The 26,566-nt window shown below is 44.8% G+C and overlaps 1 protein-coding gene across 1 annotated transcript; it reads left to right on the top strand.

The window, feature by feature from the left end:
* Nucleotides 1–10,630: 10,630 nt before the first annotated feature.
* Nucleotides 10,631–11,743, top strand: SSTR2 (somatostatin receptor 2). The gene has a single exon (XM_029597558.1). The coding sequence runs from the start codon at nucleotides 10,631–10,633 to the stop codon at nucleotides 11,741–11,743; it is 1,113 nt and encodes a 370-aa protein (XP_029453418.1).
* Nucleotides 11,744–26,566: the final 14,823 nt, after the last annotated feature.

The raw sequence follows: 26,566 nt of genomic DNA, 5'->3' as shown, positions 1-26,566 counted from the left end.
ACATTTAAAACAAATTAGAGAAAAAAAAATTTCACTCAATGCACAATTAAGCTCTGGAATTCATTGCCAGAAGATGTGGTTAAGACAGTTAATATAGAGAAATCTATAAACTGCTTTTAATCAGTAAGGAATAGCCACTGCTTGTTACCAGCATTAGTACATTGGAATCTATTTAATGTTTGGGTATTTGTGACTTGGATTGGTCACTGTTGGAAATAGGATACTGGGCTTGAGGGACCTTTGGTCTGACCCAGTGTGGCATATCTTATGTTCCTAAGTACATTATACACATAGAAATGCTATTATAGGCTTTCAAGCATACCTAACAGCATCAACAGACCACAATAGTTAAAACAAGCAGAAATATGAAAGTAAATAGCTAAAATAAGTCTCCATCCTTAAATGCGAATGATCGTTTCAACAATAGTAAGGCATGAGTGAGAATCTACCAGCCCATGAGGGGAAAGAAGCAATAAAACTTGCAAGAGAAAACAATTCTTGAAAGAATCTGACTAGCAGACAAGGAAAACAATTGGCAAAAGCACAAATATAGTTGGAAATACAGAAAGTTACTTCAGAAACCCCAGGTGGATAAAATCTAACTCAGGAATGGTTAAGGATAGGTGAGCTTAGCCCTGAAGGTAAGATTGATAATTGCAGCGCAGGATAGTAGATAGTTCACAGCTAACATTAAAAAACAACAACAGTAAAACAGATAAATGCGATTCTGTTAAAACAGTTACACCTTTTCAATAGATATCAAGTGCTGAAGTCAGAAGGCCTGTATATAGAAAGGCATAATGAGGCAGCACGTCTCATCCACTGGAAGCCGTATAAACATTATAGCATCACTGTACCAGTGAAGCACTGGGATCACGACCCTGAGAGAATTATAGCGAATGAAGAAGTTTTATGATTAACTTGGACATGCCTATTCCAACAGATAAAAAGCCTAATGCTAAAAAAAAACAAAAAAACGGACATTGTGGTAAAGGAGAAAAGCACAAGAACAGCATTGCTGAGAGAAATGTCAGTACCAAGCAGCTATTCTATGGAGAGAAAGATTCTCAAGGACCAAACAATACAATCAGAGATGAAGAAAATGTGGCAGAAAGATACAGAAATTGTCCCAAATTTATTAGGTGCCACTGGTCTGGTTGAAAAGAACTTCCAGGTGTATTTAGATATTTTAGTACATAATCCAGCCTATGAACTCCGGAAGGAAGATTTCCATGTAACCCCACTCTGAGGTAGTTTGTTACCCAGGCCAAGGAAGGGACAGTTAACCATAGAAGAAATACAATAATATATTCTTGTGGGCTCACTTGCCTTGAAGGGGTCAGACAGACCCAATACCACACTTGGATCTCCCCCCACAGAGATTCTCTGAACAGTAATGTTTCCCCTCAGTTCAGCATATCCAAACACGCTGACAATAGAAGTCAGTGCTGGAGGCAATTCAAAATAAGGCAGTAGAAAGATGAAACTCACCAGCAGCAAATAAAAAAAAAGACAGTGAACAAAACACCAATTAAGTGAAATACTCTGTGCAAAATAGTCAACTATGCAGTATGTATCAGCCTTCTAGATCAACTGGCTGGTTACTTGGTTGAACAATTCTAACCGCAATTATATAGTGTAAGTATAGCAATATTTATTCCTGGGGGAATTCTCTGCAAAAAAAATTAAAATTTCTGCACACAAGAATTTAAAATTCTGCAAAGTTCTGCATACCTTATATTAGTTAAAATAACACAATACACATCACAGTCTTTAAGTAATGAATTTAAAATGCAATACAGTAAAGTTATTACTAAAAAATGCAGAGTTCTAAATATTTTGAGCAGAATTCCCCTAGAGGTACACTGTAAGATGGTCCCTTCCTTTCTCCTTACTCCCTCTCCATGCTCAAGTCCTTCCATTCTTTTTCCATCCCTCAGCCCTCCATGCCCACAGTTTGACCCCTTTCTCATTAAGGTCCTCACACAGGGTTCCACTGTCCCTCTCATAAACACACAGACACATACACCCTCACACAGGCTCCCTCTGTCTGTCACACACAAATACACTCTCTCACACAGGCTCCCTCTCTTTCTCTCTGCATATGCACACACACCCTCACACAGGCTCTCTGTCCCACTCTTGCACACACACACACACACCCTCACACAGGCTCCCTGTGTCCTTCTCACATACACTCATACCCTTACATAAGCTCCCTGTCTTTCTCACACAAACACCCCATCACCCAGGCTCCTTCACTCTCCTTCACACAAGCACCCTCTCTCTGTTGCACGCAGACACACACACCCTCACACAGGCTCCCCCCTTCTCTCTCATACACACACAATCCCTCACTCACTCACACATACAGGATCCCAATCTCTCACTCACACGCACCCCGGCACCCTCACAAGCACACTGCCTCTCTCACACAGGCTCACTAGCTTTCTTGACTCTTAAGCTGGGCCTTCTCTGCTACCCCAGGCCTGATCTTCACTGCGAGCGGGACAGACTCCGCTTGCTCGTGGCACAAATGGTTTTTTTTTTCTTAAATTCTGTGCAAAAACGAAATTCTGAATGGGAGGGGAATTATGCATAAATTCTGCGCTCCATGGTAGCACAGAATTCTCCCAGGACTAAATATTGAGTACTCTAACAGGCTGATGCAATATCAGTAAGCGAAAAATGGGCATTCTTGATTGAGCGCCTGCTTTCCTAATGTGTGCCCACCCACCTCTCCCGGGCACATGATTCAATAGGGTAATAAGCTGCCACATAAAAAAGGAGACGCTAGGGGAAATTGTACATCCCTAGTGCCTCCTCTGCATCGGGCACCCAGGAGACGTGGCTGTCAGTGAGGGTTAGAAAAATGGACGCTCAATACCAGCATCCATTTTCTCCAGCTGCCGGCACAAAAAAACATGCACAGTATACACAGCCTGGACCATGTATGTTGGGCTTTCAGAATTTTATTTTTTCAAGTTTTTATTTTTTGCGCAATGCTACTAGGAGGAACCACAGAAAGCATGATTTTTGTGTTTTTGGTAGAGCCCTTGACCATGGAAATCCTTAACGCCTGTTCCCGGGCTGGAGTTAAATTTGCCACGTTAGAATGGGCACATTGGCCGCGCCGTAATTTTTTTAATCGGACGGTAATAGTTAATAGTCTCATCTACATGGAATTTACAAGTGATGAGCGCTATTAGCTACGTGCTGATCCCAGAATTGCATCGGGTGTAAGTCTAGCGCATCCAAAACGCGCATCCAACCGCGTGTTTAGCGGCCCACTGACCTCAGCGCCCGATATTGCATCAGCTTGTAAGAACTTCTGGTATCTATAAATATGCACATAGCAAGACTACCTTGGGCCTGTTGCTGAAGTTCTGTGATGGCATGCTGAAGCTTTATTCTCTCCCCTTTTGTACACAGTCCTCACCCAGCTCCCTGTTCTTTGATTCTGAGCCCCCTAAGGATGGATTCCCTGCATGTCCCCATCTCTTCTGTGCAGATTCCTGAGAAAGCACCATCCAGTGTAGTAATACGGTTAACCCGTGGCAGCTCTGGTGAGGTTATTTTTTTTTTCTCTATTTAGGTGTCCCTCTAACAAATAGGCTTTAGGACAGGCACCACCTCCTGCCTACAACCCTAGCTAATATCGGATCTACTCTTCTGCCAACAGCAGAGACTCCACCTAAATCCTGCTGGCCCCGGCATCCTAAGGTTCAACCCTGCAGGGCTCCTCCCTACAGGTAGAGCCAATCCTGCCTTGGCTGCGGAACTGACACTATGCAGCATCCCTTTTGTCTTTATAAGGTTTACTCTTCAGATAAGTATTTTTGGACTTATTATACATTGCATATGAGAAATTATTTTATCTGCATATACAATTCATCCTTTAAAAAAAAGGGGGAATATTGGACTGTACACTGGGTGGATTTGAATTAGTTCACTCTAGTTTTAGAATGACTGATGATTAAAACTCGAGCACTGGAATGGGCAGCTTTATAGCCCTGTATGATGTGCCTGTGATTGTGCTGCATGATGGTCATTCTTCTTAATTGGAAGCTACATTCTTTCCCACATCCTTATACTGTGAAGTAAGATTTGTTTTTGTGGTATCCACAGATACAACAATACAGTTGAGGAGTTATCATTTCAGCAGAGGGGAAGGGAGGAGGGCTGTTGGGCGATGAACATGGACAAACCCCTCCTCATCACTGCCTATAGGCGCTGGCAATATAAATCCAGCCCTGCATAGGTGGTAGGTCCCTGCCTAAGAGAACGTACAATCTTAAGTTTGTAGGTGATGAAATAAAGGGGTGACATGGCTTGCCCAAGGTCACAGCAGCAGCAGTGTGGAAGAAGCAGGATCTGAAACCCGATTTTGCTGTTTCTCAATCCACTGCTCTAATCGCTAGGATCTTCCTCCAACTGCTACAAAACATTGTCCACTCCTCAATACCGTCATGTCTTATTGCATGTGTATATAGTGTATATATATTCCAGGTCCTGCATTACACTCTGAGGATAAGAACCTTTCAGTAATTCCTTCTGTCAAATCTGCTCATCTTCAAGATACCTGGTGGCTGGCGTTTCCACTGGCTGGGCCAGTGTTGTGAAACACATTTCATCTAGAACTCCATGATAGTTTTTACTATAAATTGTTTTATAAACTGTTAAAAGCTTATTTTCAGCAAACATTTTATTAATTTCTATGAACTGTGACTACCAATTTTGTGTCTCAATTGAAGAGAAGAATTTTAACTATAGAGATGTTTTAAATGCTACTATTTTTGTGTTGCTTGTTATATGTTTGTTTGTATGTATGTTTGTTATATTTTTGTGTTGCTTGTTATATGTTTGTTTAATATATGCTGTTGAATAAGCCATGATCTGCTTACAACGAATTGTTTTGTTTAGCCAGATTATTAAAACTTAAAATAAATAAATACCATGCTGTTGTTGTTTGCAACTTTATCTTGTTTGCTAGATTAATTGATGTAGTACATTCATTGTATTTTCTGGTCAGGCTGCTGGGATGCTGGTGGTAGTGAGGCCCCCTCCTGTCCTGCTAACATCAGCATGGGCCATCCTGAAGAGGCAGCCCACAACAGGAGGGTGAAGATTCTGCTTCATCAAGACCTGCCTGCGTTGTCTTCTGGGAAAGGTTTCTTCCATCTGCTTCCCCCAGAGAAGAGGCAGGTACCTCTTTTGGTGCTCCCTATGCAGCCAGGATGCTGATGGTACTCAGATCCCACCCTTCCTGCTGATGTCACCACATGCCACCCTGAAGAGGTGGCCTGCAGCAGGGATGGGTCATTCCTGAAGAGATGAACCTAAGGGGTGATCAGGGGTCAAGGGGATTGAGGGATTTATTAGTTTTAGGGATGGGGCTTTGGATATTATGATGCTGTGGGTGGATTGCTTTATTATTAATTGTTCAGCAGCTTAGTTTCCCTAGTGAGAGTGGGGTGAGCTGAGTTATGCCTTTAAACTGATAATCCATTTTGCATTTTATTGATTGTATTTTTAATGATGTATTATATTATTGTGGTATATTTATTATATCATTATATGCCTATTGATATACTATCCTATTTTGTTCTGCAGTCTGCTTTGGGTTGCAAGTGATCTATAAATGTAATATAACAACAAAAAGCAGCAGCCATCTTATGTCATCATCTTTCTGGGAAACAGAAGCAGATGGGGGATGCAATATCAGCAAGCTGCAAATGCCTCTGTTAGGTCTTTTACCCATCAGATATGTACACTGTTTTGCACTTTCTTTATCTTTTTGCTTTCTAATGCCTGACACCATACCCATTTCAGTTGATTAGTACACAGTGGGAGCATTAGTTAGTCATTACTATTCTCTCTACACCATCTCTGCAGAAAAACAAGACACAGTTCAATAAAAAGATCTCACCTACAATTTGTTTGTTGACCCTTATTTCTACATATTCAAATGGTAACCACAGTTCTCTGTGCCCCCTGTGTTTAGAATGAAAAGCAGACATCTAGCTTTAGTCCCACCTTCAATCATCAAACCAATGCTTTCTGATCTTAGAGTACAGCTTACATAATTTATATTACATTATAGTTCATTATATAAACCATTAAATAAACTTCCAGCACATATGGCATGACTGTCTTTGGTTCTACTTTGGATTGGAATGCCCAGTTAGATGTTAGTGATGTCACAAAGCCCATTGTTATCACAGTAGTTGAAGATGTCATAAAGACATTCTGACAATTACAATCAAAGCAAACCCAGCAAACAGGAAAATTCTTGTACATCAAATGCCATCCAAATATGCCATATAGAAAATGGGCTCTACTTCCAAAATGCTCCTGAATTTGCCTGAGCTGCCCACGTATCTCAGCCATTCACACCCATAGTACTTTGAAAAGGAAGCAATTTCAAAATTCAAACAGGCACATGTGCAAATAGCTGAGATGAGTAAGCAACTTGATCAAATCACTTGACCATTTGGTCCTGTCTCACACGTCTGGTATATGCACATTGTTCACAAACAAGAGTTTGAAGTTTCCTCTTGATAACACTTTCTAAATTTGATTATGGAGCCTCTACAAAGTGTAGCAAAGTGGAGCCTTAAAACATGTTATCAGCTCATGTTATCATGTCTGGTTCTAGTTCACACTGAATTATCACAGAAATGCCCTTTTTTTTCTCATGGGATTGTATCCTCCCCAGCAGTTATGTATGTAATATTTTGGGCTGTTTTATTATGCCTATGTTTTATTTGTTATTTTATGAAGTGTGAATATGCATATATGGTTGACAGAGTGGTACAAAACTGTTTAAAGAAAGAAATAAAAGCATGTTCAGGTCAGTCTCCACCAGTACCATTTTTTTATTGGACTGTGGATGGATCTATTTTTATTGCTGTATTATGATGTATTTGTTATTGTACTATTTCTGCTGTAAACCACTTTGGGTTGAATTTTGTTCAAGGAAGATGGTATATAAATGTAACATATGTGAAAGTAAAGCTTTTTATCTATTAGACCAGATAGTGCTCTTTGAGGTGATGTAGCCTAGTGGCTAGAGCAGCAGGTAGAGAAGCCCCTGTTCAAATCCTGCTAACATGCCATGTGACCTCAGGCAAGTCACTTTACCTTCTATTGTCTCAGGTACAAACTTAAGGCTTTTTTCCTTTGCTGAGTCTAGGGGGGGTGGGGGAGCTTTATATAGTGGTCCCTTAGATTGTTAGTCCTCTGGGGAAGTGTATCTGATTGAAATTGTGCCTTGCCTTGCGCTACCAATGGAAAGGTGTGAACAAAATCCAAAGAAATAAATACACTAAAATTGATGACATCTTAAATGTGTAATAATGGACTCAGAAAACATCACAAGATAAAATGAATTATTATCCAACCAGCAATGCTCATGCACTATTTCCCAATTAATAGTTTATATGGACTGCCAGTGAAGATAAGTAAAATATTCTGACCCTCAAGGGAGGGAATAGTGACTGGCAGTCCATCATATTGTCTGAAGTTGAAAAACAAGGGCAATATTCATTTTGAAATGATCATTCCTTCATTTGTCATGTTGTCTCTATAATTATATATATGTTAGTAGAGCCTTGCTTGTTCTGTTGTTTTAATGATTAAATATGTTGCTTGTGACCCACTGAGATTTGTGGATCAACGGGGTATAAATTTGCTTAAATAAATAGATAAAGGGCCAATATTTGTACATTATTGACTAATAGTGGTAGTCCATATTTGATTTAAAAGATGTTCTAAAGAAATGCAGGTAAAGTCTAATGACACCATGGTGTGGATTATGGCTGGATACAAGAACTGTCCATGGGCAATAGCTCAGGTTGTTTTTGCCATGTGATCTTGCCTGACCAAGTGGAGCATTGTTACATTGTGCTAAACAGAGAATGCATCACCTCAAAGCGTGACATCTATGTGGGCAGTTTGAATGCCTACCTAGTACTGGTGAGCAATCAAATGTCTCTGTAACTGGTACACGTGAGCGTTCTCAAATCACACAAGTTCTTTTCTGACTGGATTCAAATCCTAAAGTATTTTATTGCAGAAAGCTTTCTTTGTCTACCCAGGCTGTGTAGGCTGTATTGATTGTATTATATCTTTTTGCTGAATTTTTTTGTGTACGACACCTTCAAAGCATCAGAAAGGTGTGCTCCCTATGTTTCATGTTGAATGCCCATGAAATCCTGGACCTGTCTGGGGACTATTAGCAGCTGTCTGTGCTGTAATCTAAACTTATGGGGGTGCTGGTCGGACCTCCCCAACATACTAGCACATTAAATACATGAATATGCTTTTAACAGAAACACTCACTGTACACAAGGCAGCTGGACATAACAGTCAGGGATTGTGCTGTAGTGATTGCTGGGGAGAAGAGAGGAGACAGATGGAAGAATATTGCACCTAGAGCTGACCAGTGACCTCTTGAGGTTAGGTCTGGGATCACCTGGCTTTAGTCTGGGTACAGCCCAGAGACAATGGGAAAGGTCCAGGGGCAACTCCAGTTCCTTCATTTAATGGACTGCCAGTGAGCAGCAACTTGGCTATCTCTAGCCGTTAGATGCACGCTTTTATTTCAAGAGTTATAAAGGACTGGCACTGCCAAAGGGGCAAAATCGGGGCTCAGGGGACTAGCCAGTCGTATAAAGGCGCATAAGAACATGTATATAAATCCATGTATGTACTTTTTCACATTTTGGTTGTGTGAAAGAGACCCATGAGACAGGATCTCAAGGCACAGGATGCAGCGAACCTTCTTTGACAACACAGAGCTCAAATGTTTAACGTGAACGCATTCTTTGGAAAATAAAAATAAAAAAAAACAAACCCCGATCTATGTGGAAAACCCATGAAGTAAGGAGATAATGCCCCCCTCCTCTGTGTAGACATAGCTTTATATCGATATTGAAGCAGTTGATTTCGCTGAGCAGTATTCAAGCGGTGACGCAGGCTGGCTGCCGTGGTGGGGGCACGGAGGAGGTGGGGATGGGGATGGGGTGGGTGGCAGTGCACTGGAGAAGCCGTTTTAAAGGCTCCTTTTAGCTTTGAGCTCCATCTGTGTGTGAACAGCCGAAGCCGCCGCCGCCGCTGCCGCTCGTCCAAGAAGCCTCAGGGGGGGTGGTGCCCAGCTCCGCTGCCCGGGCAAGGCTCACCTTGCGCGCTTCCTTGGCCCCTGGACGACCAGAGAAGGACCAGGAGACCCACCGCATGGAAGTGCTGGTGCCTCAGGTCTGTTTGCGCTTTTTTTTTCTTTCTTTTTCACTTCGGTGCCAATCCAGATTACCGGAGGGGCAGCCGCCAGGCAGCCACAGGTGGAAACTTCTCCGAGAGAAGCCCAGAGAGGCTCTGTTGGTCTTTTGTTGTTTTTTTTTTTGTTCTGAAGAGAAGGGAAGAATAGGGGGGGGGGGGGGGGTGTTACAGTCAGTCTGGCGGCTCTGGAGAGCAGGGTCCGCTCCTCTCCTCGGGATCCCTTCACTCGAGCGTTGCCCGCAGTGCTGGACCCAGAGTCAGGAGAAGTAGCATTTGAAGACAGGAATAATCTTCTTTAGCCTTCCGTACAACCAACACGGCACAGCACCTGAGGACTGGCTCCAGGGGCTTTCCCTGCACCCAACATTTCCAGCTGTTTCCCTCCGGGAGTTCGAGCAGTTGTTGTCAACAAATAACAGAGGGGTTGGTTTTGTTGTTGTTGTTGTTTTTTTGTCTGTGCGAAAATCCTTGCCTAAAGGGGAATCGAAACCCCTTGCAGGGGTTTCCCCCCTTCACTTTGCAGCTAAAATGTCAAATCGCTGGCGATCCTCAGTTCTGCGGCAGACTAACTCGGCTCTAATTAGCAAATACTGTTCTCTTACCAGGGGTAGGGTTTCTAGAGGTGTGTGGGGTGGTTGTGGGGTTTTTTTTTTCTTCTTTAGAAGTGATTCAGAGATGGGGGAGCCGCTGAATATTGCTGCTTCTCGGAGGTGCGGAGGCAAAACGAAACCGTGTGCCCGTCAATGTCTGTTAAAGATTATTCCAGCGGAACTATTAATTGGCATACATTGATATTAAGGCACGAATTTTCCTAATTATTAAACAATCCAGACTTCACTAGTCAAAAACTAGGGCTATAAATTAAAATATACGTAGTATAGATTAATATACACCCCACCCCCAATTCATCTGAAAGACATATTTTTTGGCAGAAATAACTTGGTAAGTTGACTTGTCAAAGTCTAATCAATTGTAATAACCCAAAAAGGTGTTCTTTATTCTTCTAAAATGACATGTTCTGTACAGGAACCATTTTTATATTAAATTAGTAGGCGAAAGAAATGAGCTTTTCTTTAAATACCACTGACAGCGCAGTAGTGTAAGGATGAATCAATACAGAGCCATACAGGTAATAGTGAATACAAGAGAAACCCCTCCTTCCTCCTTAGCCCTCAAGCTGATATTAATGTGAAACAAGAAATAAGATTGTTCCACTTTGATTTGTAAATCAAGTCAATTCTTGCTTTTGTTTTTGCTTTTTTTTTTTTTTTTTTAGATACTGCACACTCAAAATCTTGGTCATTAAACATGAGATCTTGTTTTACTTAATTTAAAAAGCAAAGGAAGTAAAATGGAGCTGGACTACACCGAACTGGCAAACACCACTGAATTCTGGATTGCCTCACCTCATCAGTTTGATAATATCTCCACCCAGATGCCCACCAATGCATCCCAGAATACTACAAGCATTCACTTTGACATGACCAGCAATGCTATCCTCACCTTCATATACTTTGTGGTGTGCATCGTAGGGCTGGGCGGCAACACCCTGGTAATTTACGTCATCCTGCGCTATGCCAAGATGAAAACCATTACCAACATCTACATCTTGAACTTGGCCATAGCAGATGAGCTCTTTATGCTCGGACTTCCCTTTCTTGCCATGCAGGTGGCATTGGTCCATTGGCCCTTTGGCAAAGCCATCTGTAGGCTTATTACAACAGTGGATGGAATAAATCAGTTCACCAGCATCTTCTGTTTGACTGTCATGAGCATAGATAGATACTTGGCTGTGGTCCATCCTATCAAGTCTGCCAAGTGGAGAAGACCAAGAACAGCCAAAATGGTCAATGCTGCTGTTTGGATCATTTCCCTGTTGGTCATAATGCCCATCATGATTTATGCTGACATTCAAAATCGTAATGGAAGAAGCAGCTGCACAATCACCTGGCCAGGCGAATCCTGGTACACAGGTTTCATCATCTACGCCTTCATCATGGGCTTTCTCGTGCCCCTTAGCATTATTTGTCTTTGCTATTTATTTATCATCATAAAGGTGAAGTCTTCTGGTATCAGAGTGGGCTCTTCAAAGAGGAAAAGGTCTGAGAAGAAGGTCACTCGGATGGTTTCCATAGTAGTTGCGGTCTTTATCTTCTGCTGGCTTCCTTTCTACATTTTTAATGTCACCTCTGTCTCCATCCCTATTACAGTCACCCCAGCCCTGAAGGGCATGTGGGACTTTGTGGTAGTGCTGAGTTACGCCAACAGCTGTGCTAATCCCATCCTCTATGCCTTCTTGTCCGACAACTTCAAGAAGAGCTTTCAGAATGTCCTCTGCCTTGTCAGGGTGAGCGGGATGGATGATGCGGACCGAAGCGACAGCAAGCAGGACAAGTCTAGACTGAATGAAACTACAGAAACACAAAGGACTCTGCTCAATGGGGATCTTCAGACAAGCATGTGAACACCAGTGGGTCTCCGTTGTTCCAAAGCATCGCCACTTCTGTCCAGTTGCTCATAATAAGCCTAGTCTGCCAGTTGCGAGTACATGCTTCCTTATTTGTCTCGACAGATGGTTCAACGTAATCATGTAAACTCAGCTCCCCTACCAGTCAGCTAGGTGACTCTGACGTATAGACACACACACCTTCCCAACGTCATTTCGCAGAAGAGAATGAACTCAAAGAAATGCATGTGAGTGTACATGTGTGTGTGTGTGTGTGTGTGTGCATAAGCATTATTAAACCATGTGTATTTGATATATCAACTCCCTTGCATAAAAGTATTAGCATGTGATGTAAGGAATCAGAGCAGTGCATTACATGTATGCATGGAGGTTCATGTTGATGGGTTTCTTGAAATGTTGTATAGCTGTAAGTATGAGAACTATGCTGTAGAGAAACACACAGCAATGGAAGTGCAGCAGTGTGTACCTGTGATTTAGGTTAAGCTCTGCGAAGGAAAACAGCTTTTGATGTTATTTATAGGGCACAGAAGGCTTGGTTCTGCTGCACCCTCACTCATGTCGTTGGGTACATAGGTGTCACACTTGTATAGGTAAAGGAGGGTTCGTTGGAAAACTTCCATTCAAAGACTAACAGTTTCCTCCATCCAGGAGGGAATAGTGATAATTATCAATGTTACCAGATGTGAAACCACTTATGCAATTCCAGGTGAATTTGATTGAAGACACAAAGCTAAAGCTAGTGTAACGAATAAGCAGATAGATATGAAGTTACATTTCTGTGATCAAATATCACATGTAGAATCCTAGACACACTTATGTCTGCACACTTAAACACACATACACAAAGAGAGATGTGTACTTTCTTCTTTGAGTTCATTTACTCCCTGAAACCGGAGGAGAAAAGGCTGTGGGTAAGAATCAAACCAGAAATGCATTATTTTGTATTCTTAGCAGTGCTCTAAAGAATATCGCTGTTTTTATCCCATCAATCCTGTTATGCTCTGAAGCAGATGCCTCATTCTGGACATTTTACACAGGCATCTTACTGTGATAGTGGAATTGGAAACAAGAAAAAGATAAAAACTGGCAAAGCAAAATTGACCCATTGCTTTCCAGGGAAGACAGGTGGACAGGTGGACAGAGAGACTCTTCTTCACAAGGCACCATAACAACAAATTGCTAAATTAAACCATGTGAATTTGCATATATCAACTCCCTGACAAAGGGGAAGATGGAATTTGGGCAACACATTTCCAAATTACTCACACACACACTAGAGACCCCCTGACCTTTGTGCTTTGGAATCCAGTACAGGGTGAATGGGTAGTATACAAGGTTCAGGGAAAACACATGGCCTTATCTAGGTGCATTTGTAAGATTAGGATTGTCAAAAGAGGTCATTTGTATTATTTCTAGAGAAATGGGCATAGGATAAACACCAATGTGACATTTTGTCTCAGGCTCAGTAATAGATGTTTGGATTGTCTCGGGGATATTCAACTTGGCCTCCTGAGAACTTACCTGTGTACGTATTTATATTTTTGCCTGCCTCCAAATTTTCATGGAGGTTACAAGATCTTCTTCTGCATAATAAGCAAAGGCTGAACACAGTGGGAGTGGTGTGGGAGTGGTGATAAATGACTTAATGGACGTCACTTTAGTGAGTAGTGGGAATTAAGAATGGACCCTGGGTCTTCAGATCGTGCAGGGCTGGCATAACCTCTTACCTCCGCTGCCAGTTAGAAACAAGGTCAGATCAACATGTCAAGTCTGACTCATCTTAGAAGAACAATTACCAGTTAAGTGTCTGGTATAAAGCAGGCACCATTAAACCAGGTCTAAATGTGCAGAATATTCAATCCCGAGCTATACAGTCACTGCCTTGACTGGCCATAGTGGTGAGGAAGACAGCCATCTCACCCAAGTCATCTTGAAGAGGCCTCATTCAGTCCTGGTTTTGCCTCACTGCATGCATGGGCTTGTAGTTCCGACCCCCCCTCCCCACCCCCCTTTTGTTTGACCTGTTTTGCATGCAACAAGGAAAAACAGGTCAAGCAAAAGGGCTTTAGCAAAATCTTGGAAATGTCCTTGCTGCACCCACCGCACTAGCTAGCAGGATTGTCACAAACAAGCCAAACTTTATCCATACTACAGTATCTCTTAACGGCAATGCCAGGCTCCCCAGCCACTGCTAGTGTAGCAGCTTACCTTGTTTTTTATATTTAATGTTTGTGAGACATAACACAGGAGCTTCCCCCCCCCCCCCTCTAAACTTACAGGATGCTGTTTTTAAAGGTATTTTGCTGTGGGCCACAGAATGGGGAAAGCCTTTCCTTTTCTTTAATTCTGGCTTTTAAGTTAAGAAGCATTGTTGCCTCGATGATGACTCGAGCCACCACTGCTCAGTTTGCAGTTATACACATTATTTGCAAGGACAGTGGGTTTTGCTGTCATACTTTTTAATTTTTAATTTTTTTTTTACTGTAGCTGTTCTTGTGTGATGTTGGGTCAGTGATGAGTCCTGTGGTTATATTTTAGATATGACTGGTTAGTTAAAGACATTGAACACCAGGCCAGCAAAGATTACCTGGAGAGACTTTTAGACCTGAACCAGTATACAACATCACATGCAGTGGAATCTACATAAAACACCGCTTGCCAATAAAAAAAACCCCATGATCTTGAGGAGAGCTTACTGGATGTACCCATTGAATCTTTTTCTGTTTTGTTTTGTTTTTTTGTCTTCTTCCACTGTTCTCATGTAAAATTTACAATTTTTGACAGAAAAAAATTATTGCATATTTAAAAAAAAAATGCCCCCAGAAATTCCTGTAATGCAGTTCGTGAAATCTCTCCTTCTCCAAAGGCCACCAGAATTGCTAGAGGTTGTTCAGGATTTTGCTGGGAATCTGCAGATTTGGCTGAAGATTGACGCACGCACCTTGAGATGCTGAAAGCTCCCTGAAACTTCAGGAAAAAAAAAAAACCCATGTAGATTGCAGGGACTGAAAATTCCAGCAGATCCAGTCAGTTCCAGAATGAATATGCTGGGGACAAGCTAGGCCAGTTTTAAGCTACTACCAAACTTCCCCCAAGATCGTTAACCTTATTGCATGAGCAGAGGTCAGGCTAATTCGTTTTACAGCAGGATGCTAAATAGAACACAACCACAAACATAATCACAAGAAATATATGGCAAGATTAGTATAAAAATGCAATACATGGACATCCATATAAGCCCAAGGAATCACAACCAATCAAAAGGAAAGATCACCCTTTAATTCTGGTGAGTTGCTACAATTCATTTTAAATACTTTGCTTTACTCATGGTAATCACAAGAGAAAACAATGGAAAGCAGGTGGAGGATAAAAATGAATCTCTGTCTACCTTTTATAATGGTACTCTGGAGATTATGATACCATGTTGGACCAACAATAACCAGTACATAGATGCTATTTACACTTTAGTGCTTGGGGCCTCCTGGGCCTTTTCTTCAGATGTCTCGGATTTTACTCGACAAAAGAGATGAGAGTGGGAAAGATCCAGCAAACATGTACTAGAAAAGCAATCTGCTACAATAATTTACTGGCTTAATAACATGCATGCCATATGCTAAATGGAAATCAGTCCCCCAGCAGGAGACACCTCTAAGACAAATCATCTTAATGTGAAAGTACTAAACGTTGCAAAGGTGCTGGGGAAAACAATACGATTGCCACTTTTTGTTCTTCCAGGGATAGCCTGACTTGTAATACGGTCAGGCTTTCTCAGGCCCTGATGTAATAAGATGCACTAGGCTGTGCACACATGGCAGCGCCTGGTTCTGTGTACTTTACTTCTGATGTAGCAATGAGTTTTATGTGCAAAAAATGTGTACACTACCACGAGTAAAAATATGCACACAGATTAGCGCTCTTCATTCAAGCCCCGTGTATTAGCTGTTACTCCCCAGTGCAGAGAGGTGCATAAGATTTACTCAGATTTTCTTAAGTCTGGAAATTTATCTCCTGGTCAGAAATGAAGTAAATTTTACAGGGCTACTGTTAGTCTTTGGGACTGAGCCTGGAGTCTGTGGCCTGCACTTGGGATTTATGCACATAGGGGCGGATTTTCAGACTCCGCGAATAGGCCTACTTTTGTTTGCGCTCCAGGCGCAAACAAAAGTACGCTGGATTTTAGTAGATACGCGCGGAGCCGCGCGTATCTGCTAAAAACCTGGATCGGCGCGCGCAAGGCTATCGATTTTGTATAGCCGGCGCGCGCCGAGCCGCGCAGCCTACCCCCGTTCCCTCCAAGGCCGCTCCGAAATCGGAGCGGCCTTGGAGGGAATCCTCTAACGCCCTCCCCTCACCTTCCCCTCCCTTCCTCTACCTAACCCACCCGCCCAGCCCTGTCTACACCCCCCCTTACCTTTCTCCGGGGATTTACGCCTCCCGGAGGGAGAAGTAAATCCCCGCGCGCGAGCGGGCCTCCTGCGCGCCGGGCCGCGACCTGGGGGCGGGTACGGAGGGCGCGGCCACGCCCCCGTACCGCCCCGGGCCGTAGCCACGCCCCCATACCCGCCCCCAAAACGCTGCCGACACGCCCCCGAAACGCCGTGACGACCGGGCCCGCCCCCCAACACGCCCCCAACACGCCCCCCTCAGAGAACCCCGGGACTTACGCGAGTCCCGGGGCTCTGCGCGCGCCGGTAGGCCTATGTAAAATAGGCTCACCGGCGCGCAGGGCCCTGCTCGCCTAAATCCGCCCGGTTTTGGGCGGATTTAGGCGAGCAGGGCTCTGAAAATCCGCCCCATATAGCGTGATGTGTGTTTCGGGCACACGACTTTTCTGAGCCAATTTATACTCCTAACACATTCTGTGAGCCCAACTTTTTATGCACAGAAATCATGGTTTATGCTCCTAAATCGTGTTTTGTGTTCCTAAATCATGCTGTATGTGCAGAAGACACAAACTGTGTGCACAAAATATGTTTTCTGTGCAGAAAAAACATGTTTTATGCCCATAAATCATATTTTATGTGTGCTAAGCATGTCTTCGTGCACATTGTTTAGGTCAGCGCATTTTTTAAGCTCCCGATGCATTACCCTAATATTAGCTTACTGCATCAGGAATTAAAATGTTTTGGGTTTTTTTTACTGTGTGCATGAAGAAACTGTGTACTGAATTTCAGCACCCAGTTTTAATGGACAGCTCATTACATGGGCTCCATCACTTAGGCTAACTGTATTCCTTACTGTCCCCTGCCTGCCTCTGCTCTCCTTCCTTACCCTAGGCAGGAAGAACTGAACAGAAGAGAACCCCAGCCACAGCAGCAGTGCTGATACTGATCCTAGCAATATGATAAGGGGGAGTAGCAGTTGCAGGAGGACCGCACAGATAGCTGGGAGCTGACTAGGGCAATACACAAAAGAAAGCTGATTGAATCCTATCCTTGGCTGTCCTTCAATATGACCTTGAGCATGACGTCTGATGGCTTAGGTACAAAAATAATAAAGATAATCTGTTTCACTATAGAAATACCATATATTCAATCCACTATAAAAATACCATATATTCAATTACTAGTTGAAACATGTACTTATCAGCATGTGTATTTTAAGCTATCACGTTTTTGGCAATGCACAGCATATCAGAGTAACTGGGAACATGTTTATTGTGTGCTGTTAAGTCCAAACACTGGGGAGGTTGCAGTCCATCTGCATTCTTCTTCCACTTGCCTCGGCTGTCGAGTCTGGAAGTCATCGTAACCCACCTTGGGCCTGAGCTGCTCCCACCCTGTGTTGCTCAAGCAGCTGGCCAGAGAGGCTGTAGCTTGTTTACTTACTTCTAGTTGTTTTGATGGTTGATTCTACAAGTTACCACAAGCCACCTCGGGTCTGAGCTGCTCCCACCCCATCTTTCCTAAGCAGGTGACCAGGGAGGTTGTAGCCTATTTGTTTACCTCTTCCAGCTTCCTTGGTGGTTGACTTTAGAAATCAGCAGAACTCATCTCGAGTGTGAGTAGCCAGCCAGGCACTGAGGAGGTTACAGCTCTCTCTTTATTTCTTATAGCTTTACTAGATTTTTTCCCCTCCTAGTCCTCCCTATTCTTATTCCCTGCTCCTGCAAGCCACTACCAACACCAAGTCCACTTTCCCCATTTCCTAAAATCTTAATCTCCCTTGCTATTCTGTCACCTGCACTATCCACTGCTCTTAAACTTCAATGTTTTCTTCCTCTCATCCAGCCATCTCCACTCTCCCTGACAGCATCTTATCCCTGTCGCTGTCATCACACCACTATGTCTCTTCTTTGCATTCTCCTGCTCCTCCTCATACCCTCAGCTGGGGATATCAATCCCTATCCTGGCCCTCCAAGGCAGCTTTCACCCCATTGGTGCATATCAAACCGTTGCGCCTCCAGTCTTCTCACTATTCTCCTTCTCCCTCCCTCTTCTCTTCCTTTCTCGTGCTTCCTATGGAAGGCGAATTCTATTTCCAAGAAGCTTGCCTACATTCATGACCTCTTTCTCTCTCATATTATTCATCTCTTTGCCTTGACTGGCTTTCCCCTGCTTCAGTTGCTGCTCTCTGTCATGGAGGTTATCGTTTCTCCCATACACCTTGCACAGTAGGCTGCAGTAGTAGGGTTGGACTTCTGCTCTCCCTCTCCTGTAGGTTTTATCCCTTCCTTCCACCTCAATCCCACTCTTTTTCTTCCTTTAAGGCCCACTCCAAATGCCTATTCACCCCACCACCTCTCCAGGTAACTGTTATTTACTGGGGACCCCCCACCCCCCGATAAATCCCAATGATGGATTTAGGATTTTGCCATCCTTAGGCACTGTTAGTGCCATCACGCCCTCCCCTGCCCAAATCCCAAGGAAGGTTGAACAACAGCAATGAAGTCTGGGGTCTCTACAGAATGGGACAGAACCCTACCCCTCTAATTCTGTAAATATAATCTGCTTCCATAGCCAGTTTGCATTGGGCAATCTGATTCAGGCTAGGATGGTGGTACAGAAAATGGGATAAATAAATAAACTCCCCCAAGAATGAGTCAGATCAGAACCTGAATGCTTTTTCTTACAATTCACCATACAAAAAAAAAAAAAAAAGAGAATTCTGGTTTTACTTCAATAGCAGTGACACAAACTCCCTTCACTACCAGGCACTTTTTTGAAGAAAAACAAAAGCCCTGCAAAAAGCCATTCATAGTCTATAGAGCAAACCTACCAGACCAAACAGCACTAACTCCCAGGAGTCAAAAAGCAACAACCCTACCGATAAAAAAGCAAAACTGTAAATATTACAACAGGCCATAGAACACCAATGCACCTTCTACTGGAGAAATAGAACAGGCTGGACTGCTATAAATCTCAACACCGAAGCCAGAATACCTCACCTCAGCTACACATGCAGAACACAGAAAGATCTCTCCAAATAAAGAATACATGACCACAAATTAGAAATGTGCAGTCAAAAACTGGCATGGAAACCCAGCGAAGCCGAACTCTGTATACAGTGCAACATTGGAGAAACAGAAACAGACAATAATCTCCTCTTATTTTGAGCAAAATACAAAGATATCATAGATGCACATTTCTCAGAAGTTGACATATTCCAATCACCAAACAGAAAATAAAATGGATTTTGTTCTACTGTTGTTGTTCCAGGTAATTAATTTTTCTAATCATTTTGATTCCAGCTTTCTTTTCTGCTTTCTTCTTGTCTGTCTTCTAACTTTTGTCCAGAGTATCTATTCTATTATCTGTTTCTTCACTATTCTTCCTTTTTCACTACTTTTCATCCACCTGCCTCTGACATTGACCTTTCCCCTTTCATCCCTTACTCTCCATTTCCCTCTCTTCTGCCTCTCTATCTGCTCATAGCTGGATGTCATCTCTCTGCCTCCAGTTCTCCCCCCAATAGCCATGATCTTTCTGGCTCCCTGAGCTCTTGCTCCCAAAATTATCCACATGCTCTCTATTAAACTACCCCCTTTTGTTATCACGCCCTTCCAAGCTTTCCCTTCTCCCAAAATCCATCACTCCCACATGACCACCACTCTATCTCTGCCTCTGTGCCATCTTTCCATATTTGTAATTGTCACTCTCTCACCCCTCCTGATCTTTGATCTTACTCCATCTCCCCCATTCCACTTGTCGCTTATCCCCATAGGTCTTCCTCGTCCTGTCTCATCTCCCTCTTTTCACTGCCTGCCTTCCTACCAGTTTTCCATTTCCCATTCTCACCTGCTCCCCACCCCACCCCTCCCATTCCCTACTCTTTCACTCACTCCCTGGTTTCTTGTAGTCACCCCTTCTCCAGCCTCATCTATTTTTCTCCTCCTCTCATCCTTTCACCAATCCCAATTCCTTCCCTGTCACTCACCCCCTTCTCTGCCTCCATTTTCCATTTCTTTCACCCATTCCTATTCCCCTCCCCATTTCCATCCTTTTACCCCCTTCACCGCCCCGGTTTCATTTCACTGCTTCTCACTCCCTTTTTAACCCGCCCCATCCTCTATCACCCTCTTCACTGCCCCCATTTCACTGTCTCTCACTCTCTTCCTAGCCCTTCAGTTCCATCACATCATGTTGCAACCTCTTTCAACCCTTCTGCCCCACCACCTTACCCCCATCTCACATTCCCAGTCCTCTCTTTCACTCCCTGCTGATTACCCCCTCCCAGTTGCCCTGTTTCCGCTGCCTTCTCTTTATCTCCTCATTCTAATTCCCACTCAGTGCCTCAGTCCCTCCAAATCTGGCCCTGAATCCCCTCCCCAGAGCTCGAAAGCTGCTCCTCCAGCATCCCAGAGCTCTTATCTCTCCCTGTCTCCCAAGCTGCCTCATCCCCACCCCCCACCCCCGACCCCCCTCTCTGTGGTGGGCCCCTGCCAGCAGGACAGCAAGGCATGGGCTCCTCACTTCTATCCCAGCTCCTCTTTCTCTAGTATGGTTCAAACATCTGATCTGAACTGCATGGGAGAGAAGAGGAGCCAGCACAAGAGTTAGAAGGGCTGAGTTGCCAACCTGCTTTCCTGTCAGTCTGGGCTGCATTGTGGAGGGGGGGAGATGAAAGAGTTTGAGAAGGGCGTTGCTCTTTCCTTGCGCTTGATGGAACGTGAGGCGGGTGGAGTGGTGGCTTTCTTCCTTGGGCCCCCCTGCGTGCAGCATCGGGAGAGGGAAATGCAGTGCCTTCTCCCAGGCCACACTGGGAGGGGGAAGGGTGGTGAATTCACTATGGCCCGCTATAGGCCATATCAGGAGGGGGTGGGTGGTAATGTCCATCTGACCCCGTTATAAGCTACATCAGGAGGGACGCAGGCAGTGATGTCACTCTGGCCTCGCTGTAGACCACATTAGGAGAGGAGGAGGTGGTGACTCCTCTGATATCGGTTCATTGACTATGAGGCAATGCCTCTTTTGCTCCTCTCCGGGCCACATCAAAGAAGCAGTGGGGATCTTTTTTTCTTCAAGGTAGTAAATATTTTGCTGTCCCTGCTGCCACCCCCCCCCCCCCCCCCCCCAAGATTTGCTGCCCTAGGCACAGACTTAGTATGCCTATTGACAAATCCAGGCCTGATAAATCCCCCTCCTCCTTTCACACCAACTTTAATTCCTAGCTTTCCTTCTTCCTTGAACCATTTTCCCTTTCCATTATTCTTGGAGACTTTAATCTCCATGTTGATGATCCATCTGTCTCTAATGCCTCAAAACTCCTTTTCTTAACTTCCTCATTTGATCTCCAACTTTGCTCTACCACCCCTACTCACAAGCATGGCCACTGCCTTGACCTAACCCTTTCCTCCAACTGCTATCTCCCAGGCTTTTCAACCTCAGTTCTTCCTATCTCACACCATTATCTGATAACTTTCACACTAAACCACCCTCCCCCACAGTCTCGTCCTGTCATCACCAACACCTTCAGGAATCTCCAAGCTGTCGATCCTTGTATCCTCTCCATTACTGTTCTATCTCTTCTTCCCTCCACTACATTGCCCGAATCAGTTAACAAAGCAATTTCTTCTTACAACACTGATTTAGACACTTTTGCCTCTTTCCTTATCCGTCCTGTAAGGTGCACCAAACCCCAGCCTTGGCTCCACCCCTAGAATTCACTTCCTATGTTCCTGTGCTCGCTCTGCAGAAAATCTCAGGCTAAAACTCTGTACCCATACAGATTTCATATATTTCAAATTCATGCTGATCTGAATGCAGTCTGCTATTGCACTTGCCAAGCAAGACTATTACATCCATCTAACAAACTCTTTTACAGTCAACCCTTGGCATCTCTTTCCCACACTCAGTTCCCTCCTCAGCTTCCTTCATCTCCTTCTTCCACTTAACTCTCTGCCCAGACTTGAGTTTTCAATGAGGTCACATCTACCTCCCTCTCCCCCATTTCTTTCCTCTACCTTTCTCCTGGCCTCCAGCATGCTCACCTTCTTTTCTAAAGTCACAGTGGAGGAAACTGCCCATCTTCTCTCCTCCTCCAAACTCATTGCTTGTTGCTCTGACCCCCATGCCCACCCATTTCCTCTGCTCTGTCACCACTGCAGTTATCCCTTCCATCTTTCATGCCCTCAATCTATCACTTTCCACTGCCACTATTCCTGCTGCTTTCAAATAAGTTGTGATCACACCACTCTTCTGTTACGTCCACCGGCTGCGGCAACCCGCAGCCGGTTGACGTAACAGAAGAGTTGAGCCGGCTGCGGCAACCCGCAGCCGGCTCAACTCATCTCATGTCATACTTTGGTCCTTGCTCCGGGTGTTATCGTGGCCGCAGCCAGCCGCTGCTGCCACGTTCCGCCTAGCCTCCGGGACTCCACGTGGCGGCTGAGACACTGCCGACCAGCGTTCCGACCCGGGCCCTCCCTAGGCGCATGCACGCGCCGTCAGTCCTCCTTTTAAAGGGCCAATGGCGGGAACTTCAGGGTCGTCCCCGGCTGATGACATCAAAGGCCCGGGATATTTAAGGACAGCCTCTCTCCTCCACTAGCTGACTTGGCAACGAGTTCCTTGGTTCCTGCTCTGGCGCTTCGCCCCAGTACTCCGGACCTGTTGTTCCTGCTCTACGGATTCCTGCCCTGCTTCAGCTTTTCGGAATCCTGCTACTGCGCTCCCACTCCTCAGGGGTCTGTCTCAGCGCTTCTACATCACAGGACCCTGTCACTGCGCTTCCGCTCCTCGGGGCCTGGCTCAGCGCTTCTACATCACAGGGCCCTGTCCCTGCATCCCCTCTTCTCGGGACCTGCCTCAGTGCTTCCGCATCACGGGATCCTGCTACTGCGCTGCTGATCCTTGGGGTTTGCCTCAGCGCTTCTACTCCACAAGATCCTGCTCCCGCACCACAGGCTCCGCACCACAGGCTCCTGCTCTCGCACTCTATCTCCATGGAGTCTGTGCCACGTGATCCAGCTCTAGTGCCTCAGGAACTGCTGTAGCACCTCGTCCCTCAGGGCCTACTCTCTCTCCCTCCTCGAGGGCACCTCGACCTTGTACTGGACCTGACCTCTCTGACTCTCCCTGCTTTCATCAGTCTGTCTCTCCGGGACCAGCCACCCAGAGGCCCACCTAAGAGCAGCCGGCCCTGGCACCTAAGGGCTCAACCTCAGCCCTGGTACTGATGAAGTTCCTATTATAGCCTCTGCTCCCGGCCAGCCTCACCTCCCGATGGTGGGGACCTGCGGGGCTCACCCCCGCAGGTAACGCCAACCCCACCTCGGGTCAAGGGTCCACATTTCCTAACATCTTCAAAAAACCCTCTCAGGATCCTACCCTCATCCCCTCTCCCTCCTTCCTTTTGCTTCCAAACTACTTGAACATGCTCTTAGAACATAAGACCTGCCATACGGGCATCAGACCAAAGGTTCATCAAGCCCACTATCTGGTTTCCAACAGTGGCCAATCTAGGTCACTTGGCAGGATCCCAAGGGATAGATAAATTCCAGGCTGCTTAACCCAGGGATAAGAAGTGGATTCCTCAAGTCCACCTTAATAATTGTTTATGGACTTTTCCTCTAGAAACTTGTCCAAACTGTTTTTTAAAATGTAGCCACACCTAGAGTTTTCAGCACAACCTCTAACTTAATTATGCATTGAGTAAAAAAAATATTTTCTCTTATTAGTTTTAAATGTATCACTTAGTAACTTCCTTGTGTATCCCCTAATCTTTGCACTCTTTGAAAGAGTAAACAACTGATTAATGTTTACTCGGTCCATTCCACTCATTATTTTATAGACCTTTATTATCTCCCTTCAACCGTCTCTTCTCCAAGCTGAAGAATCCTAACCTCTTTAGCCTTTTTTCATAGAGGAATCATCCCATCCCCTTTATCATTTTGGTTGCCCTTCTCTGTACCATTTCTAATTCTTCACTGCCACTGTCTTGACTTTCTTTCATCTCAAGCCATTCTTGATCCACTCCAGTCTGGTTTTCATCCCCTATATTCCATAGAAACAGCCCTTATTAAAGTCTCCAATGACCTGTTTATGGCTAAAACTAAAGGCCTTTACTCATGCATCCTCCTTGATTTATTTGCTGCTTTTGAAACTATTGTTCACCATCTATTCCTTGTCCTCACTTGGATTTCGGGACTCTGTCCTGTCTTAGTTCTCTTCTTACCTCTCCAAGCACACTTTTGATGTTTTCTCTGGTGGATCCTCCTCCACTGCCATCCTACTATCTATTGGTGGGCCTCAGGTTTCTGTCCTTGGCCCTCTTCTCTTCGCTCTGTATACTAATTCCCTTAGTGCTTCTTCTCATAGCTTTCAATACCATCTTTATGCTGATGATTTCCAGATTTACCTCTTGACACCAGAAATTTCATCAGAAATCCAGTCCCATATCCCAGCCTACTTATCTAGTATTGTTGCCTGGATGTCCCATCAACATGTTAAACTCAATAGGGCCAAGACAGAGCTCCTTATGTCTCCCTCAAAGACCTCTTTCTTCTTTCTCTATTTTTGTGGATAACTCTGAAATCCTCCGTAACTCCTCAGTCCATATTTTTGGAGTCATCTTTGATTCCTCTCTCTCCTTCTCTACAAACATCCACAGCACTGCTAAAATCACCAAAATCTGTCCTGTACTTTCTGAACACACTACCAGAACCCATATCCACCATCTCATCACCTCCTGCTTAGACTATTGCAACCTGCTCCTCACAGGTCACTCAGTGAGCCATCTCTCTCAACTATAATCTATCCAAAATTCAGCTGTGCAACTTAACTTTTGCAAAAGTCACTCTACCCATATAACCTCAAGTCACTGCATTGGCTCCCTATCCATTCCCATATTGTTGGAGGAGTGAACCCTTGGGCCGATGGGGAGTTGACGCTGCCTGGGGGGGAAACCCCCTCAGGACCCCACCGTTGGCGGGCAAGGCAGGACGGGAAGCAGAAGCCAGCTGGAGCTTCGCCAATTCCAACCCACGTTCCCCGCAGGTTGATCCCTTGAGTACCGGGGCTGGCTGGTCTTAGGTAGGCCTCTGCGTAGATGATCCCATAGGAAGGCGGCCAGGTGGAAACTCATGGTCAGGTCCGAGCAGGAGGATAGGGCAGGTGGCGATGCTGATAGTCAGGTCCAGGCGGAAGTTCAGAAGCAGACGCAATACTCGTAGTCAGGTTCAAGCGGAAGGTCAGAAGCTGGAAGTCCGTCCAAGGAAGAGACGAGCAAGAAGGCAGGAATGAGGTAGGTGAGGGTGCTGGAAAACAGGAACACTGGAGAACAGGAACACAGCTCAAGTAGAGCGAGGAGACCTGTTGCCAAAGCAAGCTCTGACTGTCAGAGCTTGCCTTATATACAGGAGGGAGGGAAACGTCATCAGGAGGGGCCACGGGAGATTTCCCGTCATGGGCCCTTTAAAGCTGAGTAAGTGCCACGCAGGCGCGCCTAAGGAGACGCCCAGGCAGAAGGGATGGAGAGGGCGGCGTGGCATCGTGCGGGAGAGAGCTTGGCCCCGGGGCATCAGCAGGAGCGCTGGGGTCCAGTAGGGCAGAATGACTACGGTGGCAACTCCCCACCGCGACCAGGGAGCCCCGGCCCACTTTGGTTAGCCGGCGTCAGGAGGGGGCGTGTGAGTGAAGCCGACTGCGGCTTTCTGGGGTCGGCAAGCGTAACACATATACAGTTCAAACTCCTCTTACTCACCTACAAGAGCCTTCACTCTGCAGCTCCTCACTGCCCCTCCTTTCTTATCTCTCTCTACAACCCTCCTTGTGCACTCCACTCATCAGGCAAATAACTCCTGCCTATGCCCTTCTCCTCTACCACTAATTCCCAACTCCGTGCTTTCTACCTGGCTGCACCATGTGCTTGGAATAAACTTCCTGAGGTGGTACGATATGCTCCCTCTCTTGCCTTATTTAAATCCCATCTTTCTGAGGCACTTTTAAATCCTAACCCCTGATTGTCCTGCTTGTAGTCTCATTAATTTTTAACCATTGCCTTAATTTATTAAATTCCCCAAGTCTCTTTGGCCCTTTATGTTTGATTAGATTGTAAGATCTACTGAGAAGGGAATGTCTCTTTTATGTTTTTTGTTCAGTGCTGTGTATGTTGAGTAGTGCTATAGAAGTGTTAATTAGTAGTAATACTAAGTACTCAGTGTGAAATAAGCCTTTCTCCACTTCAGTACAGCATATAAAAACTATAACACAAAGGTGTTCATCGCTCCGCACTAGAGATGGCTGAATGGGTGTTTCTGAGTTGTTTAGGTTTGGAGATTGCTCAGGAAGCCTCTGTGGATGAAAGGGCTAAATAGATCTAAAAAGAAAATAGAATTAGCTATTTATATTGTACGTTGTAAGGGGCTTTGGGTCTTAGCTT

The sequence above is a fragment of the Rhinatrema bivittatum genome, chromosome 4, assembly GCF_901001135.1.
Source record: "Rhinatrema bivittatum chromosome 4, aRhiBiv1.1, whole genome shotgun sequence".
NCBI lineage: Eukaryota > Metazoa > Chordata > Amphibia > Gymnophiona > Rhinatrematidae > Rhinatrema > Rhinatrema bivittatum.
This window is presented reverse-complemented; position numbering and strand designations above follow the sequence as displayed.

Excerpts from the sequence above, each read along its gene's own strand:
- SSTR2 (XM_029597558.1), top strand. The coding sequence starts at position 10,631 with ATGGAGCTGGACTACACCGAACTGGCAAACACCACTGAATTCTGGATT.